Source organism: Fukomys damarensis, unplaced genomic scaffold (genome assembly GCF_012274545.1).
Source record: "Fukomys damarensis isolate Sample0158 unplaced genomic scaffold, DMR_v1.0_HiC HiC_scaffold_16, whole genome shotgun sequence".
NCBI lineage: Eukaryota > Metazoa > Chordata > Mammalia > Rodentia > Bathyergidae > Fukomys > Fukomys damarensis.
The window spans coordinates 94,263,648-94,279,579 of NW_022900928.1; the positions used below are offsets into that span (position 1 = coordinate 94,263,648).

Genomic DNA, 15,932 nt, shown 5'->3' on the forward strand with positions numbered 1-15,932 from the left:
CTATGCTAGCCCAGTCTATGACTCCAGCCTCCGTCCCATAACCCAGAACAAACACCGTCGACTTATCACTCCTCCATCTCATCTGACCAAGAGAAACTGTAGGCTGTGACAACTCAGACAAGCCCGTGGCAGCAAATAAGAGGGATTTAGGTATGTCTAGGTATGTCTTGTAGGGAGGGAGGAATGACAAGGAGCTAAGGGAATGAAGATATGTGGACTTGAGAAGATTAAGTAACCACAGAAACACAGACAATATGCATACCCCAGCAACAAATATGAACATTTATTTGGCACCTGATACAAAAAATCTTGGCAGTGATAAGTGGGAAAGTTGTATCATTAAAATACATACATCCTATATGAGCGAAAGGCAGGATTTGACACCAAGTCTTCAAACCGTCTGGCTCACAGAATAAACGTTTATCAAGCACCTTGACTGCTACAGGCCTAGCACTTTGCTAGGCACTATGAGATGTGATGGAAGTTGGCTCACATGTGACACCTCTTCAAGGAGCTCAAAATACCAGTGGATAAAAACAAAAACACCTGGAAAAACATGAGTACAAATACTAAACTCTATATATTGTCAAATGGGAAATTTTATCAAAAAGGAGTTTACCTACGGTTGGCTGCTTCCTTCCTTTATAAACAAACATTTATGGAGGAACAGTAAGTGTCAGGTACTGGTACATACTAGCAAGAGAGCCAGGTTTCTGCCCTCTTAAAGCTTGTAGCCTAGTAGGGGAGAAAAACTGAGTAAGTAAAATAAACAAATATGTAGTTACAAATCGCGTAAGTGCAATGAAGGAATTAACCAGGATGCAGTAATAAAGGGAGGAGACTATTTAGTCAGAATGGCCTGGAAAGGCTCCACAAAACAAAGAATAAGACGCTTCTCCAGCCAAGTGCAATAAGAATGAAGAGCTCAAAATGTCAAAGAAGTATGAGTAGAGGCTATTAGGGCTGGAACAGATTGGAGGAGAAGGCAAAGCCAGATCTCACGAACCAGGGCAAGGATTTTGTATTTTATACTAGGTATAGAGGGAAGCCCAGAGTTCCAAGCAGGAGAGTGACATTTATATTTAAAAGCCAAAAACTGTTATGTAAAGCATAGACCAAAAGGGGCAAGAATGCCTTTGAGAATAAGTAAAGGTTCACTGAAGCAGAAATAGAGGAGTTACGACCACATAAAATCAAAGGAGAGTCTGATTCTGAAGCAGAAGGTAGGAACAAAGTAGTACATTATACTATTGAGCGGAAAAATGACCCAGTGCAGGAGTATTTCAGACAGGCTTGGTGGAAGAAATGCACAGGATGAAAATGACGGTAAAAGGGAGAGACATGAAGCAGGGTGGTAACACCTAGAAAGCTCTTCTAGAAATCCAGATACAAGGTAAAGTCTGACTGCATGGAAGTGAGAAAAGGAAAAAGGGAGACCTTGCAGGAAGGAGAAAGGTCAGGGGTGAGGAGCATGTCCTCCTTCCTAGCCTTCTGCCAACACTCCCCACAAGTCTCCTTTCAGGAAAAGCTCAGGGAGTGACTAAGGAAGCCCTTTAAGACTTCCGGTCGAGGCATGCAGACCCTAGCTCTGCTAAGAGCTCCCAAAGGAGCTGAAGGTGGAGGAGCAAAGGTTCTTTCCCTGGGGGCTGGCAGTCCTGAAGGAATCACAGGCACTTTTGCTCATGACAGCAGGGTATTATCTTAGTCATGCTTGCCTCTTCAAAGCCAAACGGAAATGTCTATACTAAATTGGGACACCTCCCAAACTGTCACTGGGACAATGGGGCCAGGGAAATGAAAGAGAGAACAGATAGGAGGTGATCTCCAAGACATCTCAACTAATGTAATACAAGTGATAACCAAAGTGCTTCCTACAAAAGCCCTGAGGGCAGAAATAACAGATACTGGGGAAACCCCCATGTCCTCTCTCCATGATGATACTGTGTTCAAAACATCACTTGCCAGACTCTTTGACCGCAGCTCAAACACTTCTGGCAAGGAGTTCAGCCACAGCCGGTAAGAGCTTCACACAGGAGCTGGTGCTGGTCTAGAGTCCCATTCACAAAGGTGGAGATGATGGGCACAGGAAACACACCTGCAAAAGTCCCATATCCCTGAGGGGGCAGATCAGAAACCATGTGTCCTGAAGAGAAAAGGCTCTAGCATCCTCTGGCAGTCCAGGGCCCTCCAACAGCATGGATGACAGGGAGGTGGCATCACGTGGGAGAGTATCCTGGGAACATATAGAGTGGTCGGCACAGAGTGCTACAGTACTCTGACATCTCCTTGCATCGGTGGAACTCTGTGCCAGGGGCATAGCCCTCACGCTCCTTGATAAGAGCATTCACCTGCAAAGGCAGAACCAGGAGTCCAAAGTCAGATTGCATTTCCATGATAGCAGCCCAAAGGGAAGGACAGAGAGACTAGAAAAAACAGCTTAAAGGAAGGGGAAGGGAAAACACTGGAGTTGTAAGCCTGAGCCGACTTACCTTAACTAGCATGTCGGCCACATGCATGTCACAAGCCCTCTCAGAGAACACTTGAGCGAGTGCCTCAATGTACCAGGAGCCCCGTTTGGTGTTTCGCATGGCAGCAGTTCCTGCAACCAGAAGTGTGAAAGTCACGGAGAAACCTCACACAACTGGACTTCATGGCACCTCGAACCCTCCCAGTCAGGAGAGCCCAGTATCACAAACCCTTGACTAGGAAAATATAGTCTTCTGGATTACTCTTTAGAACTCAAAATACCTTTCAGGCAGGCATAGCCACATATCATATCCGACTGAGTAGGCAATCTCATCTTCAGCAACTCCTCTTTACCAGCGTCACTCTCCTCACACCCAGGGGAACTTGCGTGGTTTTTTCCATCTAGCTGGTCAACCCCACGATCAGTCTCATCTGTAGCAAGGCAGACAGAATGGACAAACATATTACTTTCTACCATCTCTTGTAGGTTTGTCATAAGCATGCCCAAGTTTGCAATAACCTTGACTGGGAAGTCATTTGCAGCTGTTGCCTCCAACCTGTAGCTGATGAATGAAAGCAAAAGCATCATTATTTTCTTAGCATGCATCCATTACTCTGCGAGTGCCTACTAGACCAGGCACCACACTCAAGCACATGCGCATATACATGGTTGGAACATATCCCATTCTGCTTAAAAAGTGGCCAGGGCAAATACTCTTGGTAAATGGAACTAAAAATCATGTAGGTCTATGATTCACTTGTTCAGATAGCAAAATAACTGAAATATATGAGTGTTTTTTATTGGCTTTATTGCAGTATACAATAAAATACTGATACTCAGTTTTACTATATAAGCCAAAAGCAATAAGCCAAAACTATGGTTGCCACATGGTTGTCAAAACATATATGCCATATAAAACTCAGAACCGCAAACTATGTTATCAGAAAAAAAAAAACAAAAAAACAAAAAAAACTGTAAAACTACGCATGATCAGTTTCCAAAGTGGTTTTAGTATTTTTTTTTTTTTTTTAAATGTTTTGAGACAGGGTCTCCATCTGTAGTCCCAGCTGGCCTTGAATTTGTAGCCTCAGCCTCTCAAGAGCTGGGATTACGCCACACCAGGCTTTTTTTGGTATTTTGAAAGCATTTACTACTTATCTCATAAGACAAGGTATAGCAGGCAGCCAAGATATGAGAGAAGTTTAAAAGAGAAAGAACTTAGAACACCACTATTCAATTTCAGTGGTAGTTTCTCAGCATATCCTGAACATGTACATGCTGGACTCCTTACTCAGGCCTTTCCTATTCTAAGACAGATCCCTACTTCTGTTGTTTCTCTTTTACTATGGAGGCAGGCAGGGATGCTGTCTGAAGGAAAGGGAGATGGGAGGATGTTCAGATCAACACAGCAAAAGTAAGAGTGTACTCTCTTTTTTGGTACTCCCACTCCATCCAACATTCAAGGGAGCCCAGCAAGGAAGCGGAATACTTGAAGAACTGTGGGGAAAAGGACCAAGATTCATTGATTTACTAAAAACTTAATGAGCAACTGCCATGTTGTATGGCATTGTCCCTAAGCCCTCAGGACACAGTGAAGAAAGTCACTGCCTTTGTCAAGCTTGCACTCCAATTTAGGAGTCAGTCAGTTGGGTCAAGGGCGGTACTTTTTTTCAGATGTTAACAATAGCACTATAGTAGGGAGATGGTGAGTTCAAATCCTCAAAGGAACAATGGGATATTGGTCAAACCTTTTTTTGTTTGTTTTGGTACCGGGGATCGAACTCGGGTCCTTGTGCTTGAGAGGCAGGTGATGGAACCACTGAGCTAAATCCCTGGCCCAGTCATAGCTTTAAGGGTTTACTTTTACAGAGGAGTTGGAGAGGCAGAACTAAAAATTCAGATTATTCCAGAAGAGGGCAATTTCTCCCCACTCAGATGTAGTATTGTATGTATCTCCGAATTTAGAAGAAAATGACCACTAATGTCTTTATTTTACTGGTAAAGGCTCTTAAAGGAAATAGGTCAAGCTAAGAATGTAATTTATGAGATAAACTTTTCTTGCTTTCATATTGCACACTGGTTCTGTTTGTTTGTTTTTGTTTTTAGTATCAGGGATTGAACTCGGGTCCTTGAGCTTGCAAGGAACTGGTTCTTTCTTTACAACACTGCTTATCCGTTTTCCATATTATCATTATGATTTTTTAATATTCATACTTTTTTTTTTTTGTATCAGGGATCAAACGCAGGACCTTGCACTTGCAAAGGAGGCATGGTACCACTGGGCTAAATCCCTGGCCTCACTGATTTTTTTGAGCAGATAAATTTCCATTCATTCATTCAGTATATTATATAAATGTCACTGTGTGTCAGGAAGTACTCTGACTTTGGAAAGACAGCAGTGAATGAAAAACTATGTTCCTGCCCCTCACAAGCTCTTCCCTTAGTGTATCTCCCTGCCGATTTTTCCCTGGTGACCTTGCCAAGGAAAAAATCATCATCTTATTTCTTACTTAAGCTCTCAACATCTCTGTACTATTATCTTTTGAAGTCCAAAATCTCAGCTATGACTAAGGGTTTCTAATTATCTGGATCTACTTCCTGTGATAAGCAACATTTCACTAACATACACAGATGCTCAGCTTTTTAATTAGATCCAACCACAGGATTGGGGAGAGATGGGGGCACAACATACTCTGAATCCTGGTGTGCCTGTTAGCCTGCTCTGCTCCTTCTCCTGGGAAAGACTGTCTCCCCACACCTCTGCAAATCCTATGTCCTGGGTCCAAGTTAAGCTCTACCCTTTCCATAAAGTCTCTCTGAACTAACCTCACTTAAAATCATCTACTCTTACTGCATATTTCTTCCTAAGTACAGTTTCCATCTCAATAATTTTACCTTTGCTAGAGAACCAGTTTCAAGCTACTTCATGCTTTAGTTTCACAAGCAATCTCACAGGCTTCTTAAGCCACATTTTCTTTTGCTTTTGTGGTATTACCTAGTATAGTTTTAGTAATGCAGTATCACATTCCATGATAATATTAGATGAGAAAAATATTAACTATTACACAATAGATTTAAAAAAATCATTTGAATGTTTGGATAAAATGAACTTGAACCAAAACTATAAGACCTTTGAGGACACTGATCATGTTGTAATAGCCACAGCTGGCTTTCTTTGTGAATGTGCCACTAGTTAGGTACTGTGCTAGGTGAGCTCTTATATGCATAACTCCCTTTAATCACCATTACAGCCTTATCAAGTCGATACAGCGACAATCCACATTTTACATAAAGGAAAGCAGGGTGCACAAATATCAAGTAATGCCTCTAACTTCTTATAATTACTAAGTAGTGGAGTGAGAATTTGACTCCAGATTTAGAACTCTTAATTACTACTGTTTTCCTCCAGGAGAAGCAGCCTGTGTATCTTCTGATCCTTGTGATGCAGGCCTGGCTCTTACAGGGGTAGAGTAACTGCAGACTGCAAGCAAGAAAGAAGAGGGACAGAAGCAGCTTAGGAAAGAGTCCAGGGCTGACATGGTTTCTGCACTGCTATCCTGCAAGGTCCAGGAATGAAAAAGAGAAGACAGCAAAAGTGGAAGCTAGGTGAACTAGGTGAACAGAGAAGCCTAAGAAGAAAGTGGAAAGGGGGAAGAAAGGAGGAAAAGAAAAAGAGGAAAGAGATAAAGTGAGACAAATAGGAAGGAGAAGAGACAAACAGAAAATCCCTAACCAGAAAGAATAACAACAAAAAAAAGTGCATCTGCATGGATAAGCATAGCAAAGAGTCCAAGTACTCAGAAAAAAAGGCAAAGACACTGACAAGAGAATCCTGAGAACAGGATATGGTGGTGCACGGAGAGCTGACCAGCCTGAGAGCCATGGGCTGCCCAAGTCCCAGCACACCCCATGCATTGGGAGACACTTACAGAGCAAGAGAGGCGGTGGCAGCAGGGAACAGAAGGAGGTGCCCAAGGGATCCGATAGCACCTGAGAGGAGCAAACAGGAAAGTGAGAGCTGGTGGGGGGCTGTCCAGGAGCCATCACCCAGCTGCTGGTCTGCCAGGGCACTCACCTCCACGGCAGGCCTGGATGAAGAACATCTTTGGCTTGTTCTGTAGACTTGGGCAGTTGGCATTGTCAAAAAGCCGAAAAATCTTTTGGAGCTGCCGAAAGAAATGAGGAAGGGAGGTTAAGAGGTCACTGAGACTTCTGTAGGGCTACAGTAGTCATCCATTGAAAGACAGGCAAAGGAGTGGTTACAATAGCTTCCATGGCAGGTCACGCACCTGCAGCAGTTTGCCATCCACACCGTAGACGCTGCCCTCCACACCATGCGAGAGGATCACCACAATGCATGAGTCTGTGACCCGGTGTGCAGGTAACTGTGCAAAACTTTGGAGTTTCTCTTGCATTGCCTAGAAGAAAGACATCTTTCAGTGTTGCCAATGCACTCAGCACCAATGCTAGCACTGGTCTCTGGTTTCTGTTTGAAACCTTATGCTATCAGAAGAGACGTTTTTTGGTATATAGTGGTATGCTGGTTCATGAACTTAATTTTTTCCATGATTCTGGTCGTACCCTGAATCAAATTTCCGCTTAAGGTCAACATTGAACCTAACCATTGAATTTGATTAGGTTAGTGGCCAGAATAATGGAAAGAATTATACTCATGAAAGGAAGTACCACTGTACTCCTGTGGTCAATGACAAGAGAAGTCAGAGAGCCTCTGAGAGGCTAAATAAAACTGCATTAACCATAAAAAAAAAAAAATACCACACAATGTCAGATAGAATTCTGAATATAGATTTACAGACTCACCAAGGTAACTTAAGAGCACAATTAAACCAACTTACTTATGGAACTAATTACAAGCTAGTCAACTCTGATTGATTCCTGATCATCAACCAGACCCTTTATTAGAGGCAAGTGCCCTCTATGTAAATGGCATGAGAGACTACACCTACTCAGCTATGAGAAAATGAACTGCTCTGTGAGGAGGGCTAAGAGCCACGATAGCTGAGAATAGCATTACTTGGTTGCTATTTTCCATGTGGGGTGGTAAGCATCCAAGCAAAGATGACACCTTTATGGAATGTTTTGTTTTATGGAATGGAGAGTACAATGGTGGACCAATCTATTTGGCGCAGATTAGAAACACAGATTATGGGATCAGACTGATCTAGATTTGAACCCTGGGCCCATAAACTGGAACAAGGAGCTTAGTCCTTTAAGGTCCTGATTTCCATTTTATATAATTACACGTACATTTTCTCTTTATTTTTGAAGATTAAGTGAGATTTTGCAGAAATTATGTAATCACAGTATCTCAGACATACTAAAAAGACCTGTTATAATGTGCATGTCTAATACAGTAACAATCTTATCACTTTTTTAAAGAAACCCATTAATGATCAGACCTGTAATCCAACTTCATCTTACTTATCACATACTAAGTTACCACTCACAAATACCACCTTAAGAATCCAGTTCATTCAACAGAGAATAATAAAGATGAACACGCGACCTAGGCAGACTTAACATTTACCCACTCCCAATAAAAAGTACACTTGTACAATATATTGCAGTGGTTTTCAAAGGGTAGTCCCTAAAGCAACCCCAGCATACTGCCTAAGAATTTCTGAAAAATACGAATTCCTGGGCCACAAAATCAATTTAAACAAACTTTCCAGCTGATTCTGTTATTTTAAAATTTAAGGTTTACTAATCCACTTATTTGGAATATTTCATTTATGTAAATATATAAAAGATGTGAAACACTGCAATTTAACTGGAAATAGAGAAACTACTTTTTTGGAAAAAATATGTGTATTTCTCAGGTAAACAACACCATAATGGAAATCTTAAAATAATAAAGACTACCAAATTTCACTTGTTTATAGAATATATAATTTTAAGAGAATCCTAATTGTTAATGTTTCTCAGGACCCACCCAAATTTTTAAAAATTTAACTTAAACAATTTTATTGAGTGTTTGCAGTACATTCATGATTACATTCATCATGAGGCGGGGTATATATATATGTAAAGTTAAATTTTGCCCCAATATTATAATAAAAATTACAGATATACTTAGGCATCTACTTTTGAGTATTCAAACTCAGTGGGATTACTAGTTTAGTCAGTAGAGGGCAACAAAGTCCAAAGCAGTGTTCTCACCAGTGCTATCAACAGACAAGGATGCTCTAGGGTTATACATTTTTTTTTTCTTGAGACAGTGTCTTGCTATGAAGTCTAGGCTAGCCTTGAAATTGTGCTGATCCTCCTGCCTCAGCCTCCTGAGTGGTGGGATTACAGGTGTGCGCCATCATACCTGGCCCACTATTTATTGTATCCAAATGAAATTTGTCTATAAAGTCCAATATGTTTGAGAAAGAAAAAGGGAGATCTTCAATCTATTTGGTTTTGTTTCTGGTCTACCAGGAAGATAGTATTCTGTGCAAATGCTCAATGCACAAGTTATGATACTCATAGCAACTGCCCAGTCTGGGGCACACAAATCTCGTTTACATACTGTTTTCCCTGCCTAGGATGACTTTGCCACTCTGCTCTGCTTCAGTAGCCTCTGTAAGTCCCACTGCTCCTTTCACCCTGCTGACCACACTGACCCAGAAAGTACTTCCTCTGAGCTCTTACAGAAGCCTGTGACTCTAATCTCCCCCAGTCGTTGGAATAGTAAGGGGTCACATTTTCTTTCTGCTGATATTCAAGACTCCCTCATTGATAAGAGATCCCTGGAATTCAAGGCCCATGTTTTTAATGTTTATGGTAGCTAACACAGTCCCCCTGTAAGATGCTCAAAATTGAAGTTTATTGTAATTGTAGTTATAGAGAAATGTAAGCAGAGAATGAGAATTCAATAGGACCTTGAAGCTGCATTTGGTTTACCATAAATGGAAATAGCATTTATGAACTGAGCTGATGGGCTCATCAAATCTATGGAATGGTACAAAAAAAACAGGAGTATATACAGCTGACTTGGTATGGTATCTGTAATTATCCAGCATGCCCTTGTCAATGGCATATGATTTTGAATATAATGACATACTAGATTCCTATAAAAGGAACAGCTAGATCAAAATCTCTAGGAAGACATGCATACCATACATTTTGTTAAGCGACCTTCCAACAGATTCCTTTTTCTTTTTTTTTCAACAGATTCCTTTTTCTGTAGCTGTTATGACTTGTACTGAGATGTTCCCCCAAATCCTCATGCAATCATAGAGGGGCTTTTCCAGAGATAGCTAGACCTAGAATGTGTGGTGCTGGAATTAAAGGGTGTATGATTACTAAGCTAGTTCACTGATTTGTTTTGTCATAGTTCTGGGTGTGAGTGCTACCTGCCCTAAGCCAGACAGCCTAGACAGAATATAAAAAGGACAGAAAAAAGCTGCTAGTGTGGCTTGTCACTTGCTTGCTTTTGGTGTCTTCTGCCTGCCATGGACTATTTCTTCTCTGTGATGCCCCTCTGCCACACCACTCTGCTTTGGAGCTGGCCCAACATAGAATGAAACCTCTAAAAACTAAGCTGAAATACTATAAATCTTTCCTCCTTTAACTTTGGGTGTTGGGTATTTTGTCTCAGCATGGAGAGAAGTACCTAAGACATGTAACAATTGTGGTGATAAGCTACTCTTGCTCCATTCATACCCAGTGGATTTCTCAGGAAGTGCATAGTCTACTTTATTAATTGATGATTAGAGATAGTGTTCTAGCCATGGCTTTGTTTATTATGTTGCATGGGGCTGCTACAGGAAGCCAGCAAAAATAGCATGTAAAAGATGACACCTAGGAACGTTATGATGAACCTGGTTGTACTCAATGCACAGCCAACATGCAATTCTCATAGTAGTAGAACTGAGAAAATGATGAAAAACCACACAACATGTGCAGAACACAAAATCAAGATCCTGTACCTCAACAGGTTCATGTAAATCTTCTAAAAACTTTAATTTCACCACTGGTAACTCCAAAGGCAAGAAATGATTATCGCTACAGTTATCCAGAGTTAATAAATTTACAAATAGGTCATAAATATCGAATAATACAAAATCAATAGTGCAGCTCAGTATTTTAGGTTAACAAGGACTAAGTAACCCATAATGAAAATGTTTAAGACTTGTTAAGAATCTAGTTCAGAAACAATCTATCCTAAGACTTATGGCCCACACTACTGGTAACGATAAGGAATTTCCCCATATTCATTAGATGGTCACTAAGCAGTATTTATAAGCTTCCATTTGAAGGAATTTTCTCTGCCAAATTAATCACTACAGCAATAACTGGGTTCCTAAGTATGGACAGCAACCAAGAAGTAAATGTCCTGTGCAGTCTGGCTCATAAATATCTTCTCTGAATTGGTTAGCATGAATCTTACAGTTTCATCACTTCTTGAGTTTCTGAACTTGTAAAAAGAACTTAACCCTGGACTACTATTATTCCCTGAAAGTACAGCTACCTCCAGACATCAAACATTTAAATAGCTAGCAGGCTTCGATTCCTTTTTACTAGACTGCAAGGAAAGAAGCACAACAGAGTGGGAACGTAAGGCCAGTGACTTACAAGACACATCTAGCAAACAAAGGAGCAGCAGATATGTCCAGCCTCAAAGTATAGCCCCATCCTCTGATCTACGTGTCAGTCTTCCCAGCCTGGGGTACCTGTGCAGTCTGGTCATGCAGGACATGGACTTCATAGCCCAGAAGCTTGAAGAGAGCAACTAGAGTGCTCTGGTCCACCTCCCCTCCAGAGCGCAATTCCAGGTCTTTCTCTCCAGTGAAGTGCACATTGCTCAGAACCAGTGCTAGGCCTCGAGGCCGGGACTGCAACCTATAGGCCTAGAGAAAGGAGGCCAGTTAGACCATCGGATTTTTGATAACACTAATTATGATGAAAATAAGCCACTTCCCAAAAAAATCAAAGACAATACTGTAATCTTCCTAACCACACCAGGTACAGAGAAATCCCCACAGAAGACATTCAGTCAACAGGAACTTTCTGACAAATAAGGTGGTAAGGGAGTGTACACAAACTAGGCTGAGATGTCCCACAAAGGTATCTCTTTGCTCAACTCTACTTGCTATTATGCAAGACTCACCTGCTGGTGGTGTGTTTGATAAAACTCGGCAGTGCAAGGCTTCACCTGGAGGCAGGGAGGACCGTCTCCATTATCTAGGGAGTGTTCCACTACATCTGCAGTTAAAACAAAAATCCTCCAAACTAGTAGACAATTAAAACACCCACTCCAGTACCTCATGGAAACTTTAGGCATCTCTTTGAGCTGGCCTTGATAAATATTGTTCTCACTCACTTTCTGATCTATAAGCTCTATGAAAGTATAGCCCGTGTTAACTTTAGCTTACCACTAGGTCCTCTGCACTTGGCTTGTATGCAGGAGACCAACTCACTGAATGGCTGAAAGGAAGGGGTATCTGATAAAATCCTGATTCTTATCTCTAGGCTACCAGTCAGTAGGGCTGATGGCCCTAAAAGTAGGCTTCTCATTCAGCTTTCAAGGCAGGACCAGCTGATCATGTGTAGGAACTTCCCACCTGTATAAACTTTCAAAGGGCCAATTATCCCAATGAATGTTATTTGTAAGGTAAGGGAAAAGGGACCAACTAGTGCCTTATAAAAACTGTCCTGCTAGGCTCTAAAAAATATATCAAGGAACTGCACCCAACATGAAATGTGTCTCATGTAAGGGAGAAGCCAGATGACAGTCAAAATTAAAGAAATCAATCTGTGAGATCCCTTTTTTTCTGCATCAATTCTCACCTGTTGACAGGCGGAGCTGCTTGTGAGGAGAACAGGACTCACACACTGGGAAAGAGAGACTCATGTCATAGTCACAGCTCAACTGTAAGAGATCAGGACACACCATGACAAACCTTAAGGAGATGGTCCAGTCCAAATAAAAATCTCTTCCCTACCCTATCCCATAGAAATCCTTTCCAGCCAAATTAACCCTTCCCAGGATCCCACATTTCTAGGGTTTCATACCGGTGGGAGTACATGCTGAAGACCAGAGAGGGTTGTAAGCAACAGATCCTCTAGATGACCCTGCTTGGTCTCCCTCAGTGCCACACAGAAAGCATCAAAAGCCTCAGGACCCCTCTTGGGCAACAAGTTGAGGAGTTCCACATTCTGGCTGAAACTGCCCACTTTGGCCTAAGAAACAGATGAAACATGGTATCACATTTAGTCTAGTTTTAATCCTAGTTTTCCATATGAGCTTCCTTCCTAGTACTGTCATTGTAAATTAAGAATTTATTTTAAAAAGAAAAGTATGTAAAGCTGAAGTCCCTCCCATTAACCTTGAAATATGTATCTTTCCTGTCAAATTCCTGAGGCATTTCCTCAGTCAGACACAACATCTTTTCCACACTCTATCTGCTGTTCCAATTTATCTTCTTGGCCCCGCCCTCTCTTGCCTCCACATACCTGGATCAGTTCTCTCATTTCCAAAGTAATGATGTCCTTCTCCAGGAGATGTTCCAACAGTTCGCTCAGCAACAGCTGCTTGGCCAGCACCACTCGGTTCCTTTTTAGAGTTTCCTGATGGTCAGGATGCATGCCACATACTCCTATTATCCTGTAGGAAGAGGGAGATGGAAAGGTGGTCAAGTAAGAGTGGAGCGGAAGAGGTGTGGATAAGAACAAATTCAAAGATGTATTAAGCAGTAACATACTGATCTTAAGGAAATAATGCAAAATTCTTTATGAAGCATGTTCAAGTGGGACCATCTGAGATGAACAGTCAGACCACATGAGGGAAATCTATTGTGATCAAAGTAATATACACACCCATTCAAGAGCATTCCTCTGACAGACTAATTAAGAGAGTAATTCCAGAAAGCATTTTGTATTTGTCATCTAAAACTAATTTTTAAAATGTTCTTAGATGAGGAATAAACAATGGCCAGGTAAAGCAGGCATATTCTCTCTAGATTACTTATACAAATTGTCTTCTCAAACTTTTAAATTTCTGCAACAAAATAACACTAAAAACCAGAATCCTCTAAGATGTGGCTAAGTAAAAAAAAGTATGAAAGTCATAAAAATATCAACGATGAACACAATCAACATGACTTGGGAAAAAAAAACATGACTTGGAATCACAGTACAATGAAGGTTAAATTATTTTGGTGATTTGGTTTACTACTATGGATACTGTCAATTCAAAGATTTCCTTACACTGTGGGTTTGGAAAGGGATTAGCTTCTACTTTCGAACTAAAGGAGTCCCATTTTCACTATATATCATCTAAGTGCCTAATTTATATAAATCAACAACTCTCCAGCCTTAGCTTTCAAATATATGACAATGTTAAGGTCCTGAGAAAGGAATGTAACAGATTCACTTTCTAGCTTAAAACCTATTTTAAAATGCAACTCGATTTTAAAGATGATAAAATGCTCAAGGAAAATGAACCTTCAAATCAGTGAAATATGCATTCAGGATGGAAATACTTTACATAAAGATGTCCGTGGTCTAGAGGTTTAGTTAGATGGAAAATAAGGTGGAACGCAGAGACCCAAGACAGCAAGTGGGATCCTAAAGCAGTAGAGGTATCAAGAACACACCTGCTACTCCAAATCTTTGTTAAAAACTACAACAGACTATACAAATCAAAGACCTCACTTAAGATCTTAAAACAATGATGGAGCAGATTTCTTCCTTTAGTAAACACTTACTTCTTAAAGCTTTCTTTTCCATTAGTTTTCATAACATCATCCTTTCTATCTCCTCTCTCTGCCTACTACACTTGTTTCCTTTGTAGGACTTTGGATCTTTCCTTAAATGCTGATGGGCATTAGAACTCTCCCACAAATTATCTTTTCCTAGGTAATCTCATCCATACTGACAACTCGCTGACAACTAGTTCTGAACCTTCTTGAAAGTCCCAGACTTGAATTTTCATCCAACAACTCATTACTTTTCATTTGAAGTATCAAGTGCTCTCTGTACAACTGCTCTTTCCTCTATTTCATACCACAGGGATAGTCCTAAATGTAAGCTTTCCCAAAGTTTGAAATCACTGTCAATTTCAGGACGCTTTTGAAGTGGTGGCAGGCAGAGAAAAGGGACACCAAAGCAGGTTTAAAGTTTTGATTCTGTGTCCTTCTGAAGGTTCCTGCTTCAAGGTCCCATGTTAACCATGGTCTTATTAAAATAAGTTCTCCTGGGTGGACTGACTGCATCCAATCGGGAAGACCGGGACAGAAGTACACCTGAATTACAGGAACCTACTCAACCCCCAAAGCCTGTGCTGCATTCTTTGAAAAAAAAAAAAAATACTGTCATTATACGTAGAACAATGCAGGTCATGATATAGGTAATCCAAATCAAATGCATACCAGGCCGAACACTTAAATCTGCAGGTCTTATCGGTTTTTAAGAGATCACAGTATAGTTTCTAAGGAAAGCTGAGGAAAGGATGGAGAATTGTCTAGGAGAAACTGCAATTTGTGGGGCCCGGCAGAGCTGCTCTTAGGTAAAGGCCCCGTGAGAGAGACAAAAGGAGGCTGAGTACTTTCGTTCACAGGGCACAGGCCGAGAGCCAGCGCGAAGTGAGGTTCCGGGTGCCCCGAGGGCTGGGTAGGACCCCACGTCCTAGGCAAGTGCGGGACGCGGCCACTTCCAAGGGCTCCGTGAGGAGGGGACTGCAGAGTCGCACGCCTGGGACCTCGTCCCTTTTTCCTCGGCCTCACTAAGCCCCCTGGTACCCTTCCCCACTCACCTACGCCTCCGGTCGGCAGCCATTGTCCCCTTTTGTTGCACAGAGGGCCGGGTTGTCGCGTTAGGCGCCGCCATTTCCCACTTTTCCCGGGCTGTGCACGGACCGCCCACAACCCAAACAAACCCGAGGCCCCCCGCTTCCTCCGCATCCCCCCCTCCCGCCTCCGTCGCACCCCGCGCCTGCGCCCTGCTATTCTTAGCGCCTCCCCAACACAAGCAGGTGTCGCCCCCGTCGCGGTCGGTGCGTGCGCAAGCGCAGCGTTGCCGCGGGAGCCATGCCGTCCAATGGGGCCAGAGCAATGGGGAAACGGAAGTGGAAGAGGCGGGGAAAGAATAAAAGCCTCGCTTTCAAGAGGATCTCATTGGCTCTTGATTCCCGCGGAAAACCGCAGCTCCTCCCCCGGACCCCTCCCACTCCTCCTGCTCCGCCTATTGCAGTTACTTAACAGAGACCTTCTTGGCCGGACTTTTCGCTGGTTTGGAGTTGATCACCTGGGGCCGGAGGGGCCTTGGTGTACTAGAGGGCGCTCTTCTGGGAGGCTGGAGATTTTCCTGGTGTTGTTCAGCCCACCCTGCTTATAGGTATAGCTGGTCCCCCGCTCTATTTAGTCTTCCAACCCTCACCAGCAGTGGTCCCAAGACAAGATTATGAGAAGGGTGGGTGGCCTGGATACCCGTTTGTTACCTTGTATTGATAACGCAA

At 42.2% G+C, this 15,932-nt stretch overlaps 1 protein-coding gene across 2 annotated transcripts; it reads right to left on the reverse strand.

Moving 5' to 3' along the window:
* Nucleotides 1-267: 267 nt before the first annotated feature.
* Nucleotides 268-15,503, reverse strand: Casp2 (caspase 2). Of its 2 annotated transcripts, XM_010607665.1 has the most exons (11): nucleotides 15,231-15,503; nucleotides 12,932-13,082; nucleotides 12,491-12,658; nucleotides 12,266-12,347; nucleotides 11,586-11,680; nucleotides 11,149-11,325; nucleotides 6,757-6,885; nucleotides 6,543-6,633; nucleotides 2,749-2,898; nucleotides 2,490-2,599; nucleotides 268-2,348 (listed from the first exon to the last, which is right to left on the reverse strand). In XM_010607665.1, exons 1-11 carry the CDS (start codon nucleotides 15,302-15,304, stop codon nucleotides 2,217-2,219), a joined length of 1,359 nt encoding a protein of 452 aa, XP_010605967.1. In that variant the 5' UTR covers nucleotides 15,305-15,503; the 3' UTR covers nucleotides 268-2,216. The 2 variants fall into 2 exon arrangements, with proteins under 2 accessions (XP_010605967.1, XP_010605968.1); XM_010607666.1 differs by lacking the exons at nucleotides 268-2,348; nucleotides 2,490-2,599 and adding an exon at nucleotides 6,397-6,457 and having other exon boundaries at nucleotides 2,821-2,898.
* Between the last annotated feature and the right edge of the window lie 429 nt (nucleotides 15,504-15,932).

Excerpts from the sequence above, each read along its gene's own strand:
- Casp2 (XM_010607665.1), bottom strand. The coding sequence starts at position 15,304 with ATGGCGGCGCCTAACGCGACAACCCGGCCCTCTGTGCAACAAAAGGGG. Across the intron at positions 12,348-12,490 it reads TTCAGCATGTACTCCCACCG|TTGAGCTGTGACTATGACAT; the intron begins GTATGAAACCCT and ends GATCTCTTACAG. Across the intron at positions 11,326-11,585 it reads ATCAAACACACCACCAGCAG|GCCTATAGGTTGCAGTCCCG; the intron begins GTGAGTCTTGCA and ends TCCTTTCTCTAG.